General features: G+C 38.5%; 1 protein-coding gene across 1 annotated transcript in view; it reads left to right on the forward strand.

Moving 5' to 3' along the window:
* Msp300 (Muscle-specific protein 300 kDa) overlaps nucleotides 1-23,478 on the forward strand; it is a 150,420-nt gene that overhangs the window by 120,724 nt on the left and 6,218 nt on the right. Inside the window, exons 35-37 of the mRNA XM_076424470.1 lie at nucleotides 20,119-20,929; nucleotides 21,316-21,474; nucleotides 21,565-21,927. Of these exons, the coding sequence (XP_076280585.1) occupies nucleotides 20,119-20,929; nucleotides 21,316-21,474; nucleotides 21,565-21,927 (1,333 nt within the window). The remainder of the gene's footprint in view (nucleotides 1-20,118; nucleotides 20,930-21,315; nucleotides 21,475-21,564; nucleotides 21,928-23,478) is intronic.

Consider the following 23,478-nt stretch of genomic DNA (forward strand, 5'->3'; position numbering starts at 1 on the left):
TTTATAACTATATATTTTTTATTCAATAATGTTATAGCTGACGGCAAGACGAATCCAACGACCTATTTATGTATTGAAATAATGGTGAAATAGGCGTGAACACCCAGTTTTCAAATATTATTCATTATTCACACGAGTTTTCAGACATTTCGGGTGGTGTGACAAAAAAATGTTTCCTACGAAAAGTAATCAGTACACAGTCTTTTACAAATATCAATACAAAAAATTTCCGAAAAAACTTTTTTTCAATCAAAAATTGTGGTCACCTTCATTATTTATTTATAACTATATATTTTTTATTCAATAATGTTATAGCTGACGGCAAGACGAATCCAACGACCTATTTAATGTGGTCTTTATGTATTGAAATAATGGTGAAATAGGCGTGAACAGCTAGAACGTCGATTTTACCCACTGTGCGCCCAGTGATGTGATCAGACCCACCGTAACTCGCGCATGCGCGGCCAAGACAGTAGCGTATCTACAATGACGCGGTCAGGGCCCTGGCGCCTTGAGGCAGTTATTCTGGCAGGAATGTACCAGTGTTATTGGCGGGACGACTGATGGACGAGAGACGATTATGTATTCTTTTGCGTAGTTATTGCAGTGCTCTTTCCCTATCCCATCCTCAAAATAAAGAATAAGTTTCAATTATAAAAGTCTGCGGGGTGCTCAAGCTACACGATTTCATCGAAATAGTTACGTTACTGAGACTGAAATTGCCGCGCATGCGCGAGTTACGGTGGGTCTGATCACATCACTGTGTGCGCCGCGCCGCGGTAGCGTATTCAGAGATGTCGGACAGCCACTGTACGTGGCGCGCTAATTTCTGCGAAGCACTAACTTCAAACACAACTGTCATAGATAAAAAATTATCGCAGCGAGTTCATGGGGTACTCAATCGAATCGGCAGAATCTCTGCTTCAATCTGACGTTCGGATCATGGTATTACGATCATTTCTCGACGAGATATAGCGAGTTAAAGGAAAAATGGAAATTGTGCATTTTTTAAGCATACTTTCAGAAACACCTGGTATATCGAAATGTTAATGAAATTGAAAAAACAACAGGAATGCCTTGAAGAGAAAGAAACGCTCTTTCTATTGCTTTTTTGCACAAGATTCTACAATAATTTTTTCGCTGTCTGGAGCCAGTTAAAGTTAAAAAGCCCATATTTACATCAATGTTGAATAACTCGAATAAAAAAAATCGCACAATATTCAACAACCACACAATTTACTCAGGAAAGATAGCCCTTCCAAATGATATTAACGCAATTTATCAAAAAAATTTGTTGCTCCCCGTGTGATGTTCCAAAGTTGCACAAAATTTTTGTTAACCGTCAATCTTATCTTCTCTCTCTCTCATCTCGCTATAACTTCGTAAAAAAGCAACATAGCAACAATTTGATACAGAGCATCTGAAACTAGATGTTTCAGGCTTTCAAACCATTGTTTAACGATATCGATATGGCAATTTGTGACGGAGTTATGATCACGTAAACTGGGAGCAATTTTTCGGGTTCGCACAAGTGATCCCTTAATTCTTTTGAGTAGTGTATTTCAAGCATAGTATTCAACACAGCTTCATTTAAAATTATTATGCACTATTATTTGAGTAATTCGCAGACTAATTATTGAAAATCGAGCATTTGTACTTTTGTTGAATTACAGACTTCAGAATGGTCACAATGTTGATCGATTCGATTTATAGTTTAATTATACTGTTTCGCGGAGAGAGTATGCAGCATTCTAAATTATACCTCGTAAAAGAGCGTCGAACAATGCGGTGCCTCCGTGTGCAATTTCGACGCATGTGCATGTGTGTGCCCCGCTTTTGCATATTACCTACTGAAAAGGAAGGTGATTCTCCGCTTCCCCCCACACCCTTTCAATCTGTTTCAGATGATCATCGCATCGGCATTAATTATATATAATTACCATTTCGTTTATTTTACCCTTTTTTCCAGGACATTTTACGTGGTCTTTATTTTCAGGACAAACCTCTGTAAACTGTGTTTTATACATATATACAACTACTTTATCATTTCTATACAACTTTTACTATTTTAGCTGTAGCAAAAGTTTATACTTTAATTTTTGATCAATTTTTTTAGATACAATGTTTACCATTTCAGCTTTTGATCCATTTTTTAAATACAATTTGGACTACTTCAGATTTTAAAGGTTCTACTATAAAGATCCTTTCAGTCAGCAAAAGAAATTACTGCAATCTGTACGAAAGGAGCAATTCTTTTGTTCCATAAATGAAAATGATGATTTGCATAAAAAGTCACGATTCGTTAATTAAAAGTACCGTCACAATCATCTTACGCTCGCTGTTTCTCCTCTTACGAGACACAATTGTCGGTGCGCGCGTGGTTTCGGTGACGATGTTCGAAATGTCAGAGGTTCTTCGAAATTCGTTTAGGTCGTTGCAAAACAGAGAGGAAAAAGAAGAGTGAAGGATGCGGGGAGGGAAAGGACGAGCGCGAAGTTTCACGGCAGGAGTAGATTCCTTATGGGTTACGACACGTATCGATTTAGCATGCATTACGTGGCGCATTACGCTCCATCATAGCCAAATTAGTCCCATGACGTAATTACGCCTTGTAAATAGTTGTGCGCGGTGCGTTACCATCGTTCCACGTCAGAAAATTAATAATCGCGTGGAGATTTGAATAATCTGCTTGCCCACACGCTCGATCACGATCTATCGAAAGCGTTCAAGACGTTTCCAGGGTGATTCAAAGACAAAGCATTTGGCGTACGTGGCAGTACAATGATTAATAATAATAATGATGGCCTTGTTGCGCTCCGCAGCAACTACAGAAACAACGAAATTAGATTGAATCCAAGTACACAAACAGCACGAAAATAAAGTAATCGCAAGCTACGAATTTGTTGCACAATTTTGTTCAACGGTGTACAGAAAATCTTTGTTTTGCTTCTACGCTTTAACAATTTTATATAGAACATTTTTGTTCTTTACTTTATGTAAATTTGTTTTAATCTAACATTTATCTTAATTTAACATTCAATAAATATTGGATACAGAACATTGAGTTGATGTACCTAATTATTTAACTTGATAATTTCGAGGTGAAATTTAATTTATTAATTTAATACAAGATATTTCCTCGAAATAATTATTTATCGTTACAATTATGTATATTGTACAATTGTACAATTATGTACAGTATAAATTTTGATCGAAAGAGGAAAGAAAATGTTAATTCAACCACCTTAACAATTCCATGCAATATATATATATGTGTATATATATTTCAACGATAATTGCTCGTCGTTAGAATTATTTCACTCTTGACAATTTTAAGCAGAAATTTGTCGGTATAAATTTTGATCAAAAGAGGAAAGAAAATGTTAATTCAACCACCTTAACAATTCCATGCAATATATATATATGTGTATATAATTTTCAACGATAATTGCTCGTCGATACAATTATTTCACTTGGCAATTACGAGCGGAGATTTGTTCACTATCCATTTTTATCACGAAAGAAATGAATTAGTTGTCTTCCGCGCTATAATGAAACGCGAAGTAATTCATGTGATGAAAGAGGAAGATCGCAGCAACAATTAATCAACCTTTAATTATTTGAATCTCGCGATTTGCGTGTAGCTCACGCTTCCACGAGCTGTTTGTAAACAAGCGTGGGGGGCATTGCACAATACGGGTGCACCTCGAATTATTTATAATCCATGCGGGTCATTAATCGAGCGACGTTAGATAATTCAGGATTCTCCGCATTTCCATCGATTCAATAACCGCACGCTAATTTCCCGGAAGGCCTGTCAGGGACGTGATTCGATTAACGATTAATCCGGTACCTTTATCACGAGATCAGATCAATAATTCATCATTTCTGGTCACTCAAATACCAACGATTCTCATTACGATGTCATTAAAATATAGGGAACCCTGAAAAATAGGAAAATATTATTGTTTGAAATTCTAATATGTATTGTACACTTGCAAAGAGATTTTTACCATTTGTTCGTCACTCGTTTGATAACTAATTAAGACAATTCGGAAACATTTTATTTACTAATTAAGGTATTATTTATTGATTTAAAATAAAGTCGCAACACGTTACACTAAGGATCGCACAGTATAGCGCATTTGGCCGGAAAAGTCGGAAAAACTATTTTAACGTTATTTATGGACTCAAGGTCGTAAGTTAGTAGTAGATTGTTGAATTGGTCTTAACGTCAGCTATATTATTATAAAATCATAAATGCATTTTAATATTAAAAAAATCAAAATTATCTTTATTCTCCGTCGAAAAAATTTTTTTCGAAATTTTATATACATATACATATGTATGTATAAGGCGAGTCCGAAGAAACAGAACACCTAAATATCTCCGCTACTTTTCGTTGTACAAAAAAACTTCTTAGGACAAAGTTACACTGTCTGAAGGGCCACATGTGACGGTGTAAGGGAAAAAATTTTCAAGGTCACTTTTTTTATGAGATTTCAAGGCCAACGATATGTTTTTAAATGGAATGAGGTATTTTTTAATACATCAATTGATGCAACTGGACATTCGTTATAAATAAGTATTAACTCATGTATGCCGAAAAGTTAGTAGTTCAGGAGATATTGCAATTTAAATAACTCTAAAACACCATTACTGTCGTACTGAGACGTTAGCGTTTACTTACTACTGTAAATTGAAGTTGAAATTGAAATTGAAAAATTGACGTTGAAAATGCAATTGTTACGAGCCGGGGCCGCGAGCAGCACGAGTGGCCGGCGAAGGGTTATTACCCTAGGAATATGATATAAATTTGTTAGTCAAGGGGGGGGGGGGACGCGGACGAACCCAATGCGAAATTGGGGAACCGCTAGGATTATTGACAGCGAGGACGAACCTGACGGGAAGTCAGGGCGCCTCTAGGAATTGAGTCAAACGCAGACGAACCCGATGCAAAACCGGGGAGCTGCTAGGAGGTTGTATAATAGCACAGACGAACCTGATGCGAAATCAGGGAGCTGTTAGGATGCGGACGAACCCAATGCAAAACTGGGGAGCCGCTAGGTTGGATAAATCTCTGTTTGGACAATTGGAATGTCGCGAAAGAACCTGATGCTTAATCTGGGAATTGCTAGGATAATTAGTAAGCCTCGTAACTAGTATAATTTAATTGATACAATCCGAGCGGTAAGATTGTATCATGTGGGGACGTTTAATTACTTGGTTAGGATATTGGACGATAATTATGGGTTTAATGAATTTGAGTTAATTATCAACGAAGACAAATATATTCTTACTATAGAATTTCGTATTACAAGTGTGTTTGTGTCGCGAATGGACTGAATTTAGATTATAAAGAAATTGAAATGTGATATTACCTAAGCTAAGATTTGACGCAATGGCAATGCGGGGGACTCGGAGCAACCTTGTCACTGCCTAACAGATTTTACACCGAACTCACGGAATCTGTACGGTCAAACTTTGATTCAAAAGGAACGAACGTCCGATCTCACTGGTAGTTGACTTCCGAGATGGAGCACGACGCGACACTATTCGTGATTACGACAGTACTAGCCCACGAGAGTAGAAATGTAAGGGCTTACATAGCCCTGCAATGACGGGTGGTACTTGTCAGTACCCTTCAAGTGAACATTCGTATTTTGTCAACGACCAGTTGGTCGTGCGTACGTTTGGGCCCTAAACTAACCTAAACAGTTATGTAGATTTATCTAGGGTAGCTCTGTTCGTTTATCTAGGACGGTTCCTGCCAGAGATGATATTGAACACCTGTTCGTCATCCGTAACACAATTGAAGATTTGAAATTAACGAATTGAAATTGAAAAATTAAAGTCGAAAATGGAAAATTGATGTTGAAATTGAAAAATTGACGTTGAAATTAAAAAATTGAAATTGAAGAGTTGAAATTGACGTTGAAATTAAAGTTGAAATTGAAAAATTTACATTGAAATTGAAATTGATGTTAGCGTCTACTTGTGTAACGTCTTACAGTTAGTACGACAGTAATGGTGTTTTAGAGTTATTTAAATTGAAATATCTCGTGAACTATACTAACTTTTCGACATACACAGGTTAGTACTTTTTTATAACGAATGTGCAGCTGCATCGATTGATGTATTAAAAAATACCTCATTCCATTAAAAAAAATAAAGATGACCTTGAAATCTCATAAAAAAATAACCTCGAAAATTTTTTTCCTTACGCCGTTACATGTGGCCCTTCAAACAGTGTAACTTTGTTCGAAAAAGTTTTTTTGTACAACGAAAAGTGACGGAGATATTTAAGTGTTCTCTTTCTTCGGACCCACCCTGTATAGAAGTTTGTAGAAGTTTAACCTTCTGTGTCTCGTGAAAAATCTAAGTATACGCATTCCCGTTTTTACGAAGCGATAGGAAACGTGTTTAGTGCTTTTACTTGGGTTCATCGTCGAACGTCGCGTAACGCGCAGCAATTACCGTCACGCAGGAATCGAACTAATAAAATAATCAATTACCACCGAGACGGGGGGAGTGTAGAGGGTGGTAAATCCACGGGAACCATCCCCTCGGTGATTCGGCGTGCGATTCCCGCGAGGCTGTTCGTCGGCAGGCCACGAGAATCAGGGGTTCCGCGGGTTGTCGATCGAATTCGCCACTAAATATAGATTTTCCGAAGAAAACTGAGAGAAGAGCGGCGCGGGCTGGTCGTCGGTAGAGCTGGCACGTTGGCCCGCTTCTGAATTTCATGGCGTAATATCTAGCCGGCTCGCGGCCTCTCTCAGTCATGATTCGCACGCGGCGCGGCTCGGCGCGGGGATGCCTGGAAATAAAGTATGACGACACGATCCGACGACGACGACGTCACATTATCACGAGAATAATCCGTGGAACGGCCTTTAAGCAGTTTGCTGGTTAACATATCGCCAGTTAGGTCGTGATAACAGCTCGCGCAGTGCCATCGGTCAAGACGACACCGAAACGACAGTGATTCTCTCCGCGAGACGATTCTCCAACCCTCTTCGAAACGTTCAGTGATTGTTCTTCGTTTTGTTATCGTTTGTGGTGATCCCTGCTGGTGTTGTAAAGGATCTACGCTTCGGAAAGGTGTTGGAAAAGCTGTGATAGCGAAGGAAACGCCGGAGAAGCGTGGAGATCCATCCCGCGGCATGTCGATTGCCAGTACGTATGATGTTTCGTGTTTAGGGGATCGGTTCATTTTTTATTATTGTCCGTAATGATCACTCATGGTGCTAAGACAAATTTTCACTTGGAAACCCTGCTGGGAAACGTTTAGAAAAATTAGAAACGTTGGGGAATCGCGGTGATCCTTCTGGTGACATGTCAACTGCCAGTACGTATGATGTGTCAAGTTTAGGGAATCGATTCATTTTTTATCATCGTCCGTGATTATCACTCATGGTGCGAAGACAAATTTTCACTTGGAAAACCTGCTGGAAAAGGTTTAGAAAAATTAGAAACGATGGGGAAACGTGGTGACCCATCTGGCGACATGTTGATTGCCAGTATGTATCATGTTTCGAGTTTAGGGGATCGATTCAATTATTTTTATTGTCCGTGATGATCACTGATTATGTTAAGAAGGATTTTCACTTGGAAACCCTGCTGGAAAAGGTTTAGAAAAATTAGAAACGTTGGGGAAACGTGGAGATCCATCTGGCGACATGTTGATCGCCAGTATGTACATATCATGTTTCGAGTTTAGGGGATCGATTCAGTTTTTATTATTGTCCGTGATCATCGCTGATGATGTTAAGAAGGATTTTCACTTAGAAACCCTGCTGGAAAACGTTTAGAAAAATTAGAAACGTTGGGGAATCGTGGAGATCCATCTGGTAACATGTCAACTGCCAGTATGTATGTTTCGAGTTTAGGGAATCTCTGTTTATTTTTTATTATTGTTCGTGATGATCACTGATGGTGTCAAGAAGGAACTACGCTTGGGAAAATTGTTAAAAAAGAAAGTTGAGATGCATCCCGCGGCATGTCGATTGATAGTACGTAGAAATCGTCTTGTTTGATATTGTTCGCCGGTGTTTTCGCTCGTGTTGATCGTATTAGCCGGGGATTGTGGCCGGTTATATTGGCTTAAATATTATGACCGTAGCAGGGCCGAGCTGGGCTCTATCACCGATCGATACCGAAACGTGTTTCGGTGCACGTGTCTCTGGCGGCGCAGCGCAGCGTGTTCTGATTGTAACGCGCCGGAGTGCGGATGGAGTGCGAGGAATCGCGCGAGCTGTTTCGCGAATTGCGATTGTGGTTCCGCGTGGATCTGCCGAAGGCCGGTTGCTCGCGAAATGGTATGGTGGAGGATGGGGATTTTCTATAGAATCGGTTCGCTCATGCATATTTCGCAAGTTCTTTCGACATTTCTGTGCAAACATTTGGAAGCTTGAATGTTGTGTTTGTGGTCTATTGGTCAGAGGTGGTAAATTGGGAATTTGTGGTTAGGTTTGTTGGTTGTTGGGGTTGGAGAGTTTCATCCCCCAGGTGAACAGAGAGATTCAGTTGAATTATATTTAGGATTGAATAGAATTTATGAATTTTTTGGTTCGCAGTAGCTGTGAACAAATGAATCTCGGATTGCATTAAAGTTGAAATGACCTGTCTAGAATTTGTCCGAAATTTATCTGAGATTATCTATTTTTCCAATGGTGGTATATACAGGGTGAGACCGAAGAAACAGAACACTTAAATATCTCTGTTCGAAGAGCCACATGTAACGGTGTAAGGAAAAAAATGTTCGAGGTCATTTTTTAATGAGATTTCAAGGTCATCGATATTTTTTAATGGAATGAGGTATTTTTTAATACATCAATCGATGCAACTGGACGTTCGATATAAAAAAGTACTAACCTATGTATGTCGAAAAGTTAGTAGTTCAGGAGATATTTCAATTTAAATAATTCTAAAACACCATTACTGTCGTGTACTAAGACGTTACACAAGTAAGTAAACGCTAACATCAATTTCAATTTCAATGTCAATTTTTCGATTTCAATATCAACTCTTCAACTTCATTTTCAACTTCAATTTTTGAATTTCAACTTTAATTTCAACTCTTCCATTTCAACTTCAATTTCTATTCTTCCATTTCAACTCCACTTTCTACTCTTCCATTTCAACTTCAATATTTCAATTTCATTTCGTTAATATCAACTTCAATTTCAATATCAACCCTTCAACTTCAATTTCAACGTCAATTGCTATATCAACACTTCAACTTCAATTTCGAGCCTTCAATTTCAATTTTTCAATTTCAACGTCAATTTTTCAATTTCAACTTCAATTTTTCAATTTCAATTCGTTAATTTCAACTCTCCAATTTTAATATCAACTCTTCAACTTCATTTTCAATTTCAATTTTTCCATTTCAACTTTAATTTCAACTTCAATTTTAACTCTCCCATTCCAACTTCAATTTTTCAATTTCATTTCGTTAATTTCAACTCTTTGATTCCAACGTCTATTTTTCAATTTCAACTTTACTTTTTCAATTTCATTTCGTTAATTTCAACTCTTCAATTTCAATTTCAACATCAAATATTCCATTTCAACTTCAATTTCTATATCAACTCTTCAACTTCATTTTCAATTACAATTTTTCCATTTCAACTTTAATTTCAACGTCAGTTTTAACTCTCCAATTCCAACTACAATTTCTACTCTTCCATTTCAACTTTAATTTTTCAATTTCACTTCGTTAATTTCAACTCTTCAATTTCAACGTCAATTTTACAATTTCAACTTCAATTTTTCAATTTTAATTCGTTAATTTTAACTCTTCAATTTCAATTTCAACATTAAATTTTCCCTTTCAACTTCAATTTCAATATCAACTCTTCAACTTCATTTTCAACTTCAATTTCAATATCAACCCTTCAACTTCAATTTCAACTCTTCCATTTCAACTTCAATTTTAACTCTCTCATTTCAACTTCATTTTCAACTCTTCCATTTCAACTTCAATTTCAATATCACCCCTTCAACTTCAATTTCAACTCTTCCATTTGAACTTCAATTTTTCAATTTCAACTTCAATTTCAATATCAACCCTTCAGCTTCAATTTCAATTTTTCAATTGCAACGTCAATTTTTCAATTTCAATTTCAACCAATTTTTCCATTTCAATTTTAACTGTTCAATTTACACTAGCAAGTAAACGCTAACGTCTTAGTACGACAGTAATGGTGTTTTAGAGTTATTTAAATTGAAATATCTCCTGAACTACTAACTTTTCGACATACATGGGTTAATACTTTTTTATAACGAATGTCCAGCTGGATCGATTGATGTATTAAAAAATGCCTCATTCCATTTAAAAAAATATCAAGACCTTGAAATCATGTAAAAAAACGACCGTGAATATTTTTTCCCTTACACCGTTACATGTGGCCCTTCAAACAGTGTAACTTTGTCTTAACAAGTTTTTTTTGTACAACGAAAAGTGACGGAGATATTTAGGTGTTCTCTTTCTTCGGACTCACCCTCTACAATATTTTGAAGGAATGATCCTCGAATGATATTTAAATTAAAATGAGCTATCTAGAATTTATTGAAGAATTTGTTATAGGGAACTGCATGCTAATAATATTAGTAAAGTATATCGTAAAGTGCCTGGAAGACTACAGTTGATCTGATCAAACAGCTGTGTGTATGTCGAGGTAACGTTACTCGCAACGTCGATTGCGTTTATAAACAGTACACAGTTCCAATAGTTAGTTGAAAGTCTTGTTTTGCGTTGGATAACTGTGCAGCGCTAAATGCAAAGTCAATACGTTATTCCATTAGACCTCGGTAGGCAAAAGTCCTTGTAGTAGAAGCACAAAGCAGTGAAGGTCCTGCCGCGGTGTCTAAAGTTAGGATCCCATGCTGCAGGGTCAAACTTGAATCGATCGATTTTCAATTACAAACGGTAAAGGTTTAATCGTGCCAGGAATTATGAAAGTCACGAATTCGGTTGCATATTTGTAGACCAGCTATAGATCAATAAAAGCATAATATACATATACATGTATTTAGATTGCGGAATTTATGCATTTGTAACATTAGAATAATCAATTAAAAAATATGCCATATAATCAAATGATGTCAATCAATAACCTAAGGGTTGAGAAGGAACTGCAACTATTCTAATGTACAGGGTGAGTCACCCAAGACAAGCCACCTGAATAACTTCTACATTTTTTGAGATAGAAAGTATGTATCAGGCAAAAGTTGTTTGTTTTCGAGGAGCCCATTAGGTCTGCACATAACCTTTTTCCAGGTGGAGTTGCTTAGGAGATTTGAAGTGCATCCTTGATTTTTTACACGAAACTACATATTTCTAAACTCCTACGTTTGTAGGAGTTTCCCCCTCCGCGCAACAATTTCAACGATGTAGTCATTCAAGGTCATTTAAGGTCAGAAATGTAAAACAGGATAAAAAATATAAATTCACTATGAATACTTACGCGATGAGATATTCTCAGCTTTATTAATGAAATTACTCAAAGGGTTGCTTGCAACCTCCACCTCTAAAAAAATAAATTCTTTTCCTTTAATAATTTGCTCACAATTTTGAAAAGTATATGAAATGTGCGAGGTAAGTTCGAGTATTTTCGTTTTTTTTTCATCTTCATATCTTAACACATTGTCGACCAGTGATTATTGCATAATTTTGCAAAATCTATGCGTCATGGCTAAATACTTTTTAATGGAACCTTCAACAGTGACAGCAATTTTCATTGTGAACTGACAAGTCGCCCTCGATAACATCATCTAATAATTTCATTTAAGATTGCAATGTAAAAGAAAATTTCTATGCTTTCTTTTGGTACAACACAATGATTGAAAATCCTATTAACAGACTTTCGGTAGGTAAAGTGTTAATTAACAACCGAGAAAAGAAATGATAAATTTCAGAGTGTTTACCCGCACATTATCCTTAAATAAGGGGTTAGCGACTGAAAATTTTGACGGATTATGTTTTAACCTAAAACATTGTTCTGCACAAGAGACCAATACTTATGTTTATTCAATACCAATGCTTATCCTGCTGGCGAAGTTTATTTACGTATAGATTCACTCAGTGGCACAGTATGAATAATAAACAGTTTGATTCCACGAATAAAGCTGAAAACAACCCATTCTGCAAGCATTCACAGTGAATTTATATTTTGCATCCCTTTTTATGTTTATGGCCTTAAATCACCTTGAATGATTATATCGTTAAAACTGTCTCGTGAAGGGCTACAAACGTAGAAGTTCGAAAATGTGTCAAATTTTGCCTTATTTGAGTAGCTAACTCTTCAACACAATTAGTGAACTTTGAGCGCGGATATCTCGGAAACTATGCGAGATAGCGAAAAACTGAATCGAATCAATCTTGTGGCACATTTTGTCAGCTTAAATTTTGTATAGAATGGTCTTATGGCTAGGACACATAGTTTCCGAGATATAAGCGGAAAACCGAAAAAGGGGACCTTCTACGTGCCCGCCCGTACATGGCTCACCTCCTAGGAGTAGGGACTTTTAGTATGTTTACCTCCTAACTAGTCCAAACAAAGTCCAAAAGTTAAAAATTGTGTTCCTTCCATTTCCCTCTACATCCCCCTTACGAGCATTCATTGACTGGACTATTAAGGAAATAGAAATATATCGGCATATTGACGTTCGTTGTTGCTATGCATACTTTACTTCGCATGTAATTGTTTTGAAATTTAACCAACAGATGGTATGGCATCCGAGGTTTACTTTCATCAAAAGTGTACAGCTTATTTTTAGATTATCATTTTTTATGTTTTTCTATAAAATGGTCAACTACTGGTACATGGTCAAAACTACTGGTACCTTTACCTTACCTTCTTCACCGTAACTTGTACTAAAAATCCGAAAAACTCGCAGTAAAGTAAGGAAAGGTCGCAAAAAACTGGCAGCTGTTGCAACAGAGAGCGCAACCGTTCGATCCGCATAGTAATGATATACCGCGTGGTGTGCCAAGGGGCACGGGTAAGGGTGGAGAAATCGGCTGGTCGTCTCGGAGAGAGACTCTCGGAGCCAATGAACCTTGGTCTGCGGTTCTCGCGTTCCCGCGAAGAAGATGGTGTATTATTCTTAGGAGCGGCGTGCGCCTCTTTTCGACACTGTCGTCGATTTTCGTTCCTGGCCGGCTCCGGGGCCTCTAAACCGCATGCGTCGCGGCGCCTGGCCAAGACGAAAATTCAAAGCTAACGCTATTACGCCCCTTCTAATAACGTTTCGAACCGCGAACGCTGCTGTTTAGCTTGACCGTGCCGCGCCATACTGTTATCCGATTTCCACCAGCTGGAAACTTCCCCGATATCTCGCGATCAGATCGATTCTCGAAACGATAGAACGAGAACCCGCGCCACCAGGAATTTTCGCGAAACAAGACAAACCCAGGGAATCGTTAGATCGAATAATCGCGACGATCCTCATAGAATAGGTACGATCAAGTGTATCGCGTGCATCCTCCTTCGATCACCGACGATTTCACAGTGTCAGGAACAATCGTTCCAGTCGAAATTGTTTCCGGAAACTTGATCTTCTCGTTTCGACAGCGCGCGGCGTCCCCTTTAGAATATACGGCCTCGCGTGTTCCAAGTGGTTCCAAGTGGTTCCAAGTGACTTTTCCCCTAATTTTGCCGTTGCTTTTTTCGAGATGATGATTCTCTCTCGTGGTTTCTAGTGGTTCGGAGAGGGAAACAGTGGATCGTTTGGTGCTACGGAAATATCATAGTGATCTTACCGCGATGATGTGCCGGAGAACATTGGCTTGAGTCACATGCCCGCATAAGGTTGCGTCACGTGGACCCGGCACTTCCTGTTCGCGATGCCGGCTTAGCATACCCTTTTTCAAATTGTTTCTCAGTAAATACCATCCGTAGAATCTTTCTTTTATTCGGTCAGATTTTTCAGATTTTAACCGTTTCAAACAGAATTATGGTTATCGTTTAGAGAAAATTAGAGTCTGGTAGTTGTTAGCTCTTGCAGGTCCTTGGCTATTTTTGCAACTGTTGGAAAAACAAGTTTACACAGTATTTGGGGTGTATTCTTTTGGCAGGATTGTCAAATGTTGTGAAATCTTGTGAAAATAACTAGAGATGTTGTTTGAATATATTGTACCCTTGAATTTTGATTTTTGAGAGAAGAAGCTCGTGAGGCGAAATTTGTTGTATATTCATTTTTATAGGAATTCTTTGATATTTGTGGTATCTGTGTGTGTGATAGAAGTGTAGAGAGTTGTAATGGATATAGTGTTCGTATATCTTCAGAATAGTGCGTAGAGTACTACAAAAGAAAGATTCATCAATATTTATACGGATTTCCCTGTGTTAAGGATTGTCCAACGTTGCGAAATCTTGTGAAAGTGTCCAGCACCGAGGAAACTAGCCCGAAGATCTGCGAACGAAATCTTTACACAATTATAAAGATGAAATGTAGACAATCCTCGGCGTAAAAAAACTATATACACAGCCCTGAACACGACAGAAAATTAAAAAATTCTAAGAAAATCTCTCACCTAGAACCGTAGCAATTTTCAATTTTTCAAGAACATTTTAAACATACATTATATTCAATTAGGATTGCAAAAGTTCTCAATTTCTGAGTAGAAGTATTAAGAGAACAGAATAGCAGACAATCTCTGAAAAGATTCGGAGGAAATGGTACATGTCGCTTGATTAGAATCGCTAAAATTTGAATTTCTGGCGAGAGAAGAGTCAAAAGAATGTAGAAATGTTTTGTAGTGGATATGAAGGAAATATTTCCGTGAGATATAGTTCCTGGCCATCTGAAAAACCATCACGCCCGGAGCTGGCGTAATAAGAATACCTAGCATCGCGCGCATTGTTCAATCTTTCCCCTAATTCGTATTAGCTCGGGAAACGACCCACTGTGGCATGTGTATCATAAACCTCGGCCGTGTCTTGAATTTATTGCACCGGTCTGGCGATTGCACTACCGTTAAACAAAAAGAAACCAGTGGAGCGTACGAAACTTGACATTGACACCGTGTTGCTTCCCCAGTCATTGGAAACGCGCTGCTTCCTACATAGTTCGTCACGAGATACTATCTTTGTCAGAACATCTTCCAATTTTCATTTTCGCTATCCTCGTTTCCCAAATTTTTCGATATGGAAACCACAAATACTTTGCAAATACCATGACTTCCAAGAAAGCTTTTTGACACGCAGCCCAATTTTCCAAGTTGCAATTGTGCAAAGGATTTTTTGAATGAATTATCTCTATTACCATAGTTTCCAAACATAACTGAACAATTATATTAAATTTTCAAATTTTAAAGCAACGACTTTTTCGACTCGCTGCCTAATTTTTCAAATTCCAATCATTGGAAGGATTTTTTGAATGAATTATATCTGTTACCATAATTTCCAAAGATAGCTAAAAATATTGTTGGAGTATTTTCGGCCTTTAGTCATTTACGGACCTTTTTTTTGTTAAGGTGGAGGTGGAATAAGGACTGCTGACCGCTGCTTGTAAAAGAAATAGTATTTTATATTATACTCCAAGAATATTTTTCTAAAAAATTATTTTGAATTAGTCTAAACATAGTTAAAAAATGTTTTCACAATGGTTTGACAACAATTATATGGTTAGGAATCGAAAAAAACATCTGATTAACTTTTACCTTCGAAATATTTGGATATACGTACATAGTATTAATTTCATTTTTTGTACTACGCAAGTTTTAAAGTCTGGAAGATGTTCCTCTGAGAACGTAGGAACGTTTAATATTACATAATATATCTTTAACATTCAGAAAAGATAAGTGTAACTTAGGAAAAACGCTGAAAAAAGTGGTTTTTATTTTTTTCAACAATGACGCACCACTCTCAAGGATTTGACAAAAATTGAGCATAATACTTACGGTAATATCTTATTGCTAAATTAAATCTGTGATAATGTCTCTAGATTTCGATATGAAATCTGCATTTTTTTCGATTTTTTTCGTGTTTTTCAATTTTTACAAGCAGAGATTGCAACGGAAAAATCTGAAAATGATGTCTAATATGTGGCTTGGTGTCCGAAATGTGTCGGATTTTTTTCAGAATTTTTAATTGTCAATAAATAGGGAAAATGGGCCAAAAACTGGTTTTTCGTTTTTTCTCAATAACTACCCTTACAGATGAGATAGAGGTCTGAAACTCGGCAGAGAGGGGTCTTTTTGGGTAGGCTATCGAATGGTCCAAGCTCGATTAAAATCCCGCCGGGGGCGAATTTCCGAAAGTGAGAGAATAAAATGGAAGTGAAATAGATATGAAATAAAATAGAACTTCTCCATTCGGGAGAAGTTGGAATTTTAACGTGAATGTGTTCTAAACTTGTAACTCGTTGTATCAAAATGTTCTTCTTGCTATATTGGATCAAGACACAATTGATATGACTAATCATTCGCGCATGTTTAACTCTGACGTAATCGTTATCCAGCCAGAAACACTACGAAAACATGGTGCACCGACGTGTTGTCACGACGACAGACGAAAAATTGTCGTTTATTGCGACACTATTCGTGGCTCAATGCGTCATCGATGTTGTCACCCGTATGATTGCACTTGGCAATACATTCTGGCGAAACATTCTACAATCTTGTTGGCGACATTGTTGCGGATTCGCGTGGAAGGCCAATGTGCGCGAAAGCTTGACAACAAACCAGGCAATCGAATTAATTACATAGTTCCTTCGTAAAAATTAATTTTTCTAAAATTATGACAATTTTAGGCAGTAGGCAGGAACAGGAAAACAATCATCTAGATTTTGACCATTTCAAACAAATTCGTACGAACATGTTTTGTATGCACTTCGAATTAATTACATAGTTCCTTTGTAATCATTATGACGATTTTAGGCAGTAGGCAGGAAGAGGAAAACAATCATCTAGATTTTTACCATTTCAAACAAATTCGTACGAACATGTTTTGTATGCACTTCGCATTAAAGTAAGCAGAAAATTCAAACCGAGTAAATTCGTTGCAATTAATCTCGAAGTTTTCATTCATTGGAAAAAATACTGGTGCGACGACAAGTTCAACAGAATCCTCAGCTTCCTCGAGAATTAAAAAGTGGCCAAATCGTGTTGAAATTTGTTCATTTGAATTCACTTCCATTCGAACATTCTTTCAAAATTCTGGAACATCATCAAGAGGGGAACGAAACCCTTAAAAAGGGATGAAACTCAGAACAGCAACAGCAACAGCAATTCGAAGCTCAAACTTTTCCATTAACGATTCTAAACTCATCAATAGGCTGCAGATCTTTCTACAAAATAAAAATAAAAACATAAATTTTTTTTTCGAACAATTTTAAAAGAAAACTCATTTAAAATCATCTGATCTTTCTTCTATTCGAAAATAAATTCTCTCGCGAAGACCCTCGAATAGGGGAGAAAACCCTTAACCTTTGGGTACATTACATTACACACGTTAATTGTTCAACCTTTTTATAAATGGAGCAACCTAGTTTTCCGCCAGCTGGATGGATTAGTTGAGGAAAATCGAAGTTTTCAGGGGGAAAATGGGGCGGTCTTGTAAAGGTTAAAAAAGGGAGTGAAACTCGGAACAGCAGCAAAAGATTGCAATCGATTCTCCTCGAAGTAGAAGCTTGTCCATTTCCAGGAAAGTTGACATTTCGATTTCGATGTCCAGGTCGATGGACATCGGCGATCATTCGAGTCCATCAGTTGATTGCACTCTCGAGTCTCCACTGGCCCGAAAACCGAGAAAGCGGTCGTCTCGAAATAGCGCCGGGACCGTGGCAAAAGAAGTAATTCCAATTCGAACAAGTTCTTCTCGAAACATTCGCGCACGGTTACAAGGAACACACTCTCTCTCTCTCTCTCTCTCTCCTCTCTCTCTCTCTCTCTCTCTCTCTCTCTCTTTCTCTCTTTCTCTCTCTCTTGTCTACTTTTAGCCGAGGCGTCCTCCGCTCTGGCTGGAGCAAAGCCAGCTTCGAAGCCGAACCAGCGACACGCATTTCCGATTCTAAATCCGTCGTGTCTCCACCTCGGACAATTCCTTAAGGCCCGATCAATTCCGAAACGGTGTTCTCTCTCTCTCTCTTTCTTCTTTCACTTGAGGCGCGCGCACTCTCTCAATCCTCTCTTTGATCCTCGTCCTCCTAGAGGAACCTTTGCCCTAAGCTCGGTTCGGCAGCGATGATCGCGAGCTGGCACGCGTTATCGCAAAGACCCCGAGACTCGAACAGGAAATATGCTGAAATCTATTTTTACGCGTTCGCCGACGTGCACAAGTATGCTGCCTAAGGGGCAAATCGTTTCCCGTTAGTAAGGTAGTGACCGGATTTGCTGACGGCTACGTTGGTATTCCGTAAACACCAGTCACAGGAATACACCTAATTCAGAAAGTCGCACACGTGAACGCGAGCAGGACACGTAAGTCGTAAGTCGACAACGCTTATGTCGTTTCCTGGTTGTCGCCGTTTCGACGGAGCTCGCGTGATATTTGATGACTTGATCGACGACTCGTGGAAACGTAGAGGTTTCTCGGGATCGAAGGGGTGGTTCATGCCTCGTTCAATGTCAAGAACATTGTTCTAGTCCTTAAACCCTTTGTTCTTCTTCGGGAACAATTTTTAGGCTCGTTGTTCATTTTATTTTACTGTATTACGATGTCCATGCTCTATTCAGCTTTACTTGTTCTTGTTATTAGTAGTCAGCGGATTTTATGCATTTATAACGAAAATTAGGAGAATTTAAAAATATTGTTATATTGTTTTCAAGCTATTGACCATATCAAGAGAGAAAAATCGCACTGAAAAAAGGCACTAAAAGTATGAAATTATTTCCATTTAATTTATGTGAATACACACGAACTTAAATACAATAAAATCTTTTCAGAGGCGGAGCAAAATTGAAAATTTTCGACACTGGAAAAATTACGAAAATTCTTAAACTCTTCTACATGCTTTCACATATTAATGTATCTTCCCTTCCCATCTACTGATCTCCAAGTTAACATCTGTCATTTGCAAAATTTTCAATTTTGCGCCGCCTCCGAAAAGATTGTATTGTATTTAAGTTCGTGTGTATCCACATAAATTAAATGGAAATTATTTCATACTTTTTAGTGCATTTTTTTAGTGCGTTTTTTCAAAGTCGGTTTAATTTTTTTTATAAAATTTTTTTATTTCACACTTTTTAGTGGAACGAGATGGTTTCTCGGTCTTATTGGTCATTTGCAATAAAAGCCGCAAAGAATGAAGAAATGCAATATTTGTTTCCAAGGGACCAATCGGCAGACATACCCTACAAAATGCAGAAGGTTTCGTCCTGATTGGTCCATCCATCTCGGAGTAATCGGTGAACATACATCGAAAAAAAAGCGGAAAAAAGGCACATACAGATCGAATTAAGATCTCCTTTTTCGAAATCGATTAAAAATAAATGTCTATTTCACTCCAGTTTGTTGCAATTCAGGTAGAAAATTGTTATTTTGCATAAAGATCCGCTGCACAGTGGGGTATTTCGCTGTAAAACGGGAATAAAATATTTATGGGCTCAGGGTCATAAATAAGTAGGTCGTTGAATTCGTCTTGACTCCAGCTACAAGATTATGAAATAAAAATTGTACTTTAACATTTAAAAAATCAAAATTATTATTTTTTGTCGGAAAAAAATTTTTTGATTTTTTAAACGTTAAAATACATTTTCTATTTCATAATGTAATAGCTAGCGTCAAGAGGAATCCAACGACCTACTCTTTTATGACCCTGATCCCATAAATAAAGCTACAATAATTTATTCCCGTTTTTCAGCCAAATACCCCAATGTGCACTGTCTAGTTATTACACTTCACTAGAGTTGTATTTCTTGGGGAGTCGGTTTGGTAGACTCTCTTTGTTACGTTATTTTTATATTATTCTTTTATTCCAGCTTCTCATTGCTCATTTCATTTTATACTATTTTCTGCTGTTATTTTTGATGGACGATTAATGGAGGGTGTTTATGATAGGGGTTGTGTGGAACGAATTTAGTTGGAATGATGACCTCGTCCTTTAGATAGAGTAATCCTAAGAGAGTGTGAAAGGTTTCGCGAATGAGAACTCCGGTCCTTGCAGGCTCGTCGACTCCCTGCAGAAGCGATCCCGGAAGGCGGACGAGGACTTGGAGTCGTTCGAGGACACCGAGCGTGAGATCGAGCAGCTGAGGAAGCGTCTGAACGAGGCGCGTGATCGCGCCTCAGGGCTGCACGTGTTCGGCCCGGACCAGGACGCGGCTGAATCCTCTTTGGAGGAGATCCGTTCCATCGTGGAAGATCTGCTCGACACCGCGAAGAAATTCTCGGGGAGCACTAAGGCGCGGTACCAAGCTAGCCAGCAGCTCGTGCCGAGCGACCTTGCCCAACACCTGACAGGATTAGAACTCTGCGCAGAGGCGACTGCCCAGGTGATGGAGGAGAAGCAGAGGGAACAGAAACGGGCCCGAACCGTCAGATCAGATTATCTGACCGACCTGGACGAGGTTCAGGCGTGGATACGACAGGCTGAACTCAAGGTTCAGGACCGATCGATCGAGCCTGGACCGTTGAAGGAGCAGCTGAAACAGGTCCAGGATGAGCTGGGCACGATCGCCGACAAGCTCGAACGATTAACGAGAAACGGACGCACTATTGCTGAGAATACGAGGGACGACACCGAGAAACAGCTGATCGACAGCACCGTCCATAATGTCACCGAGCAGCTGAACCAGGTCAGGAACTGGTTGGACGAGAGGAAGCAAGTCGTCGCAGACACCATCGACGCCTGGCAGAGGTTCTTGACGCTCTACGAAGCTGTCAAGGCCTGGACCGAGGAGAAGAAACAGTTCCTAGTTGAGCCACTCAAGCTCAGTACGCTGGTGCAAGCCAGGCAGAGGCTGCACGAATACTCGGTATGTCGAGGAGTTAGGAGATGGACGCTTTGGAGGTCCTTTGATGAGCATAGGATTGGGATTGATGGGTTTGTGGGTCTAACTTTGATGAGGGAGGGGATAGTTCAATAGACAGACTGGTTAGATGATGGAATTCCAGAGTTGGGATTTATTTGTTGGTCACTTGTGATTCTGCAAGACGTGCCTTAAATGGACGAATGCTGGAACTTGATGTATGTGAAGCTTTAATCATTTATCTTTCTTACCTTTATCAAACTCAATGAAAATAGTTAGCCCAGTCCCTGGACTATGTATCTCTGAAAGGGATGGCCAAAGCTAGTTGAACGAATTCGAAAAGAACTCTTACAATAACGTTACAAATGTTTTCCGGTGGGGATGGGTTACAGACAGCCGTGAAGAGCTGCAAGCAGATAAACAGGAACCTGAGCGAGATGGGTAAAGAGCTCGAGAGTATCGGTCAGGTTTGCAGCGTGGGCGACTTGCCCGAAAAGCTGTTGGAAGCTGAGGAAGCTAAGGTGCACGTGGAGGGTCAGCTGTTAGAAAGGGTTCGTGTTCATTTTTTCGTACTAGGTCGCGAGCAGTTTTAAGTAACATACACACACACAGACAGACAGAGAATCTTGTACCGTTTTTAGAACGCTCTGCTGCAAGAGGCCAGCGAGGAATGGGAGCAATGCGAGCGAAAGATGAAGGAGGTGAAATCGTGGATCGAGAAGGCGAGACAGAGCTTAGAGTCGCCGCAGAGCAAAAAGAAACCGTTGAGGGATCAGCACAGTGTACGCGAGAAAATGCTCAGCGACATCGCGATACAGAAAACGAAAATCAGTATATCGATGGAGAAGCTGCAGGTCCACTTCCGATCTGGAATCGGTGGAGACAGTCGCATCAGCGAGACCGTTGATGAACTACTGACCGAGTTGGACAGCCTTCACGGCACCGTCAAGGAACAGGCCGCGTCTTTGGAGGCTTGCTTGACTCAAATCGATCAGTATCAGCAGGTTAGGGGACGCTTAGACTGGTTACAGAGTCGGGGATGTTCAGTCGTCCTGGTCTGAGGACTGTATTCCTTCGGGACCGATTGCCGATCCTTCTGAACCTCGGAAAAATCTTTTTGAAGCTAGGATGATGTTCGTTGCTGACGAGGAGACCTGGCGTAAAGAGAACGCCGGAACGCAACGAATTTTTGTGCGGACATAACTTACGCACCCTCATGAACTATCCAACTGGTTTTAGTCGCCAACGCGAACCCATATTCGAGAAAATCGATTTTGAACTGCGGCATGTACGTTATATTCCATGAGTGAAAACCTCTTGTCACAGCGGTCGGTGGCCGAGCGGTTTGAGCAAATGTCTACCACGAGATTGGTCGGGGTTTCGTGTCCCGTGTAGGCATTTTTTATAAATATATTTTTTTTCACTTTCCATTTTATTTTTCTACGTGCTCTTCAATTTTTCAAATTTCAATTTCAACTTCAATTTTCCAAATTTCGATTTCAACATCAATTTCAAGTTCAATTTTTACTCTCGTATTTCAACTTCAACTCTTCAATTTCAACTTCAATTCCAACTTGAATTTGCATTTCAACTTCTTCGAATTCAACTTCAATTTTTCAATTTCATCTTCGACTTCAATTTCTATTTCAACTTCGACTCGTCAATTTCAACATCAATTTTTCAATTTCAACTCTTCAATTTTTCAATTTCAACTCTTCAATTTTTCAATTTCAACTCCTCAATTTTTCAAATTTCGATTTCAACATCAATTTCTGCTCTTCTATTTCAACTTCAACTCTACCATTTCAACTTCGACTTCAATTTTTATTTCAACTCTTCGATTTCAACTTCAACTCGTCAATTTCAACTCTTCGATTTCAACTTCAACTCGTCAATTTCAACTTCAATTTTCCAATTTCAACTTCAATTCCAACTTCAATTTCTACTCTTCTATTTCAACTTCAACTCTTCAATTTCAACTTCGACTTCAATTTTTATTTAAATTCTTCGATTTCAACTTCAACTCGTCAATTTCAATTTGTATTTCATCTTTAATTTCTATTTCAATTTCTTCGATTTCAACTCCAATTTCCATTTCAACTCCTAAATTTCAACTTCAATTTTTCAATTTCAACTCTTCGATCTCAACTTCAATTTTTGAAATTTCAACTCCAATTTCCATTTCAATTTCAATTTTTCAAATTTCAACTCCAATTTCCATTTCAACTTCAGTTTTTCAATTTCAACTCTTCGATCTCAACTTCAATTTTTCAAATTTATCACAGTTAAACCTAGCTTTATCAGAAGGACGCATGTGGACTTGACATAAACAGTGTAATAAAAATAACAATTGCAATTAAATCACTATAAAAATAATAAAAATTGAAGTTGAAATTGACGAGTTGAAGTCGAAATCGAAGAGTTGAAATGGAAATTGAAGTCGAAGAGTTGAAATGGAAATTGAAGTCGAAGAGTTGAAATTGAAGTTGAAATGGAAATTCGAAATATTGAAGAGTTGAATTTGAGGTCGAAATTGAATAATTGAAGTTGGAACA

This window comes from Lasioglossum baleicum, chromosome 5 (genome assembly GCF_051020765.1).
Source record: "Lasioglossum baleicum chromosome 5, iyLasBale1, whole genome shotgun sequence".
Classification (NCBI taxonomy): Eukaryota; Metazoa; Arthropoda; class Insecta; order Hymenoptera; family Halictidae; genus Lasioglossum; species Lasioglossum baleicum.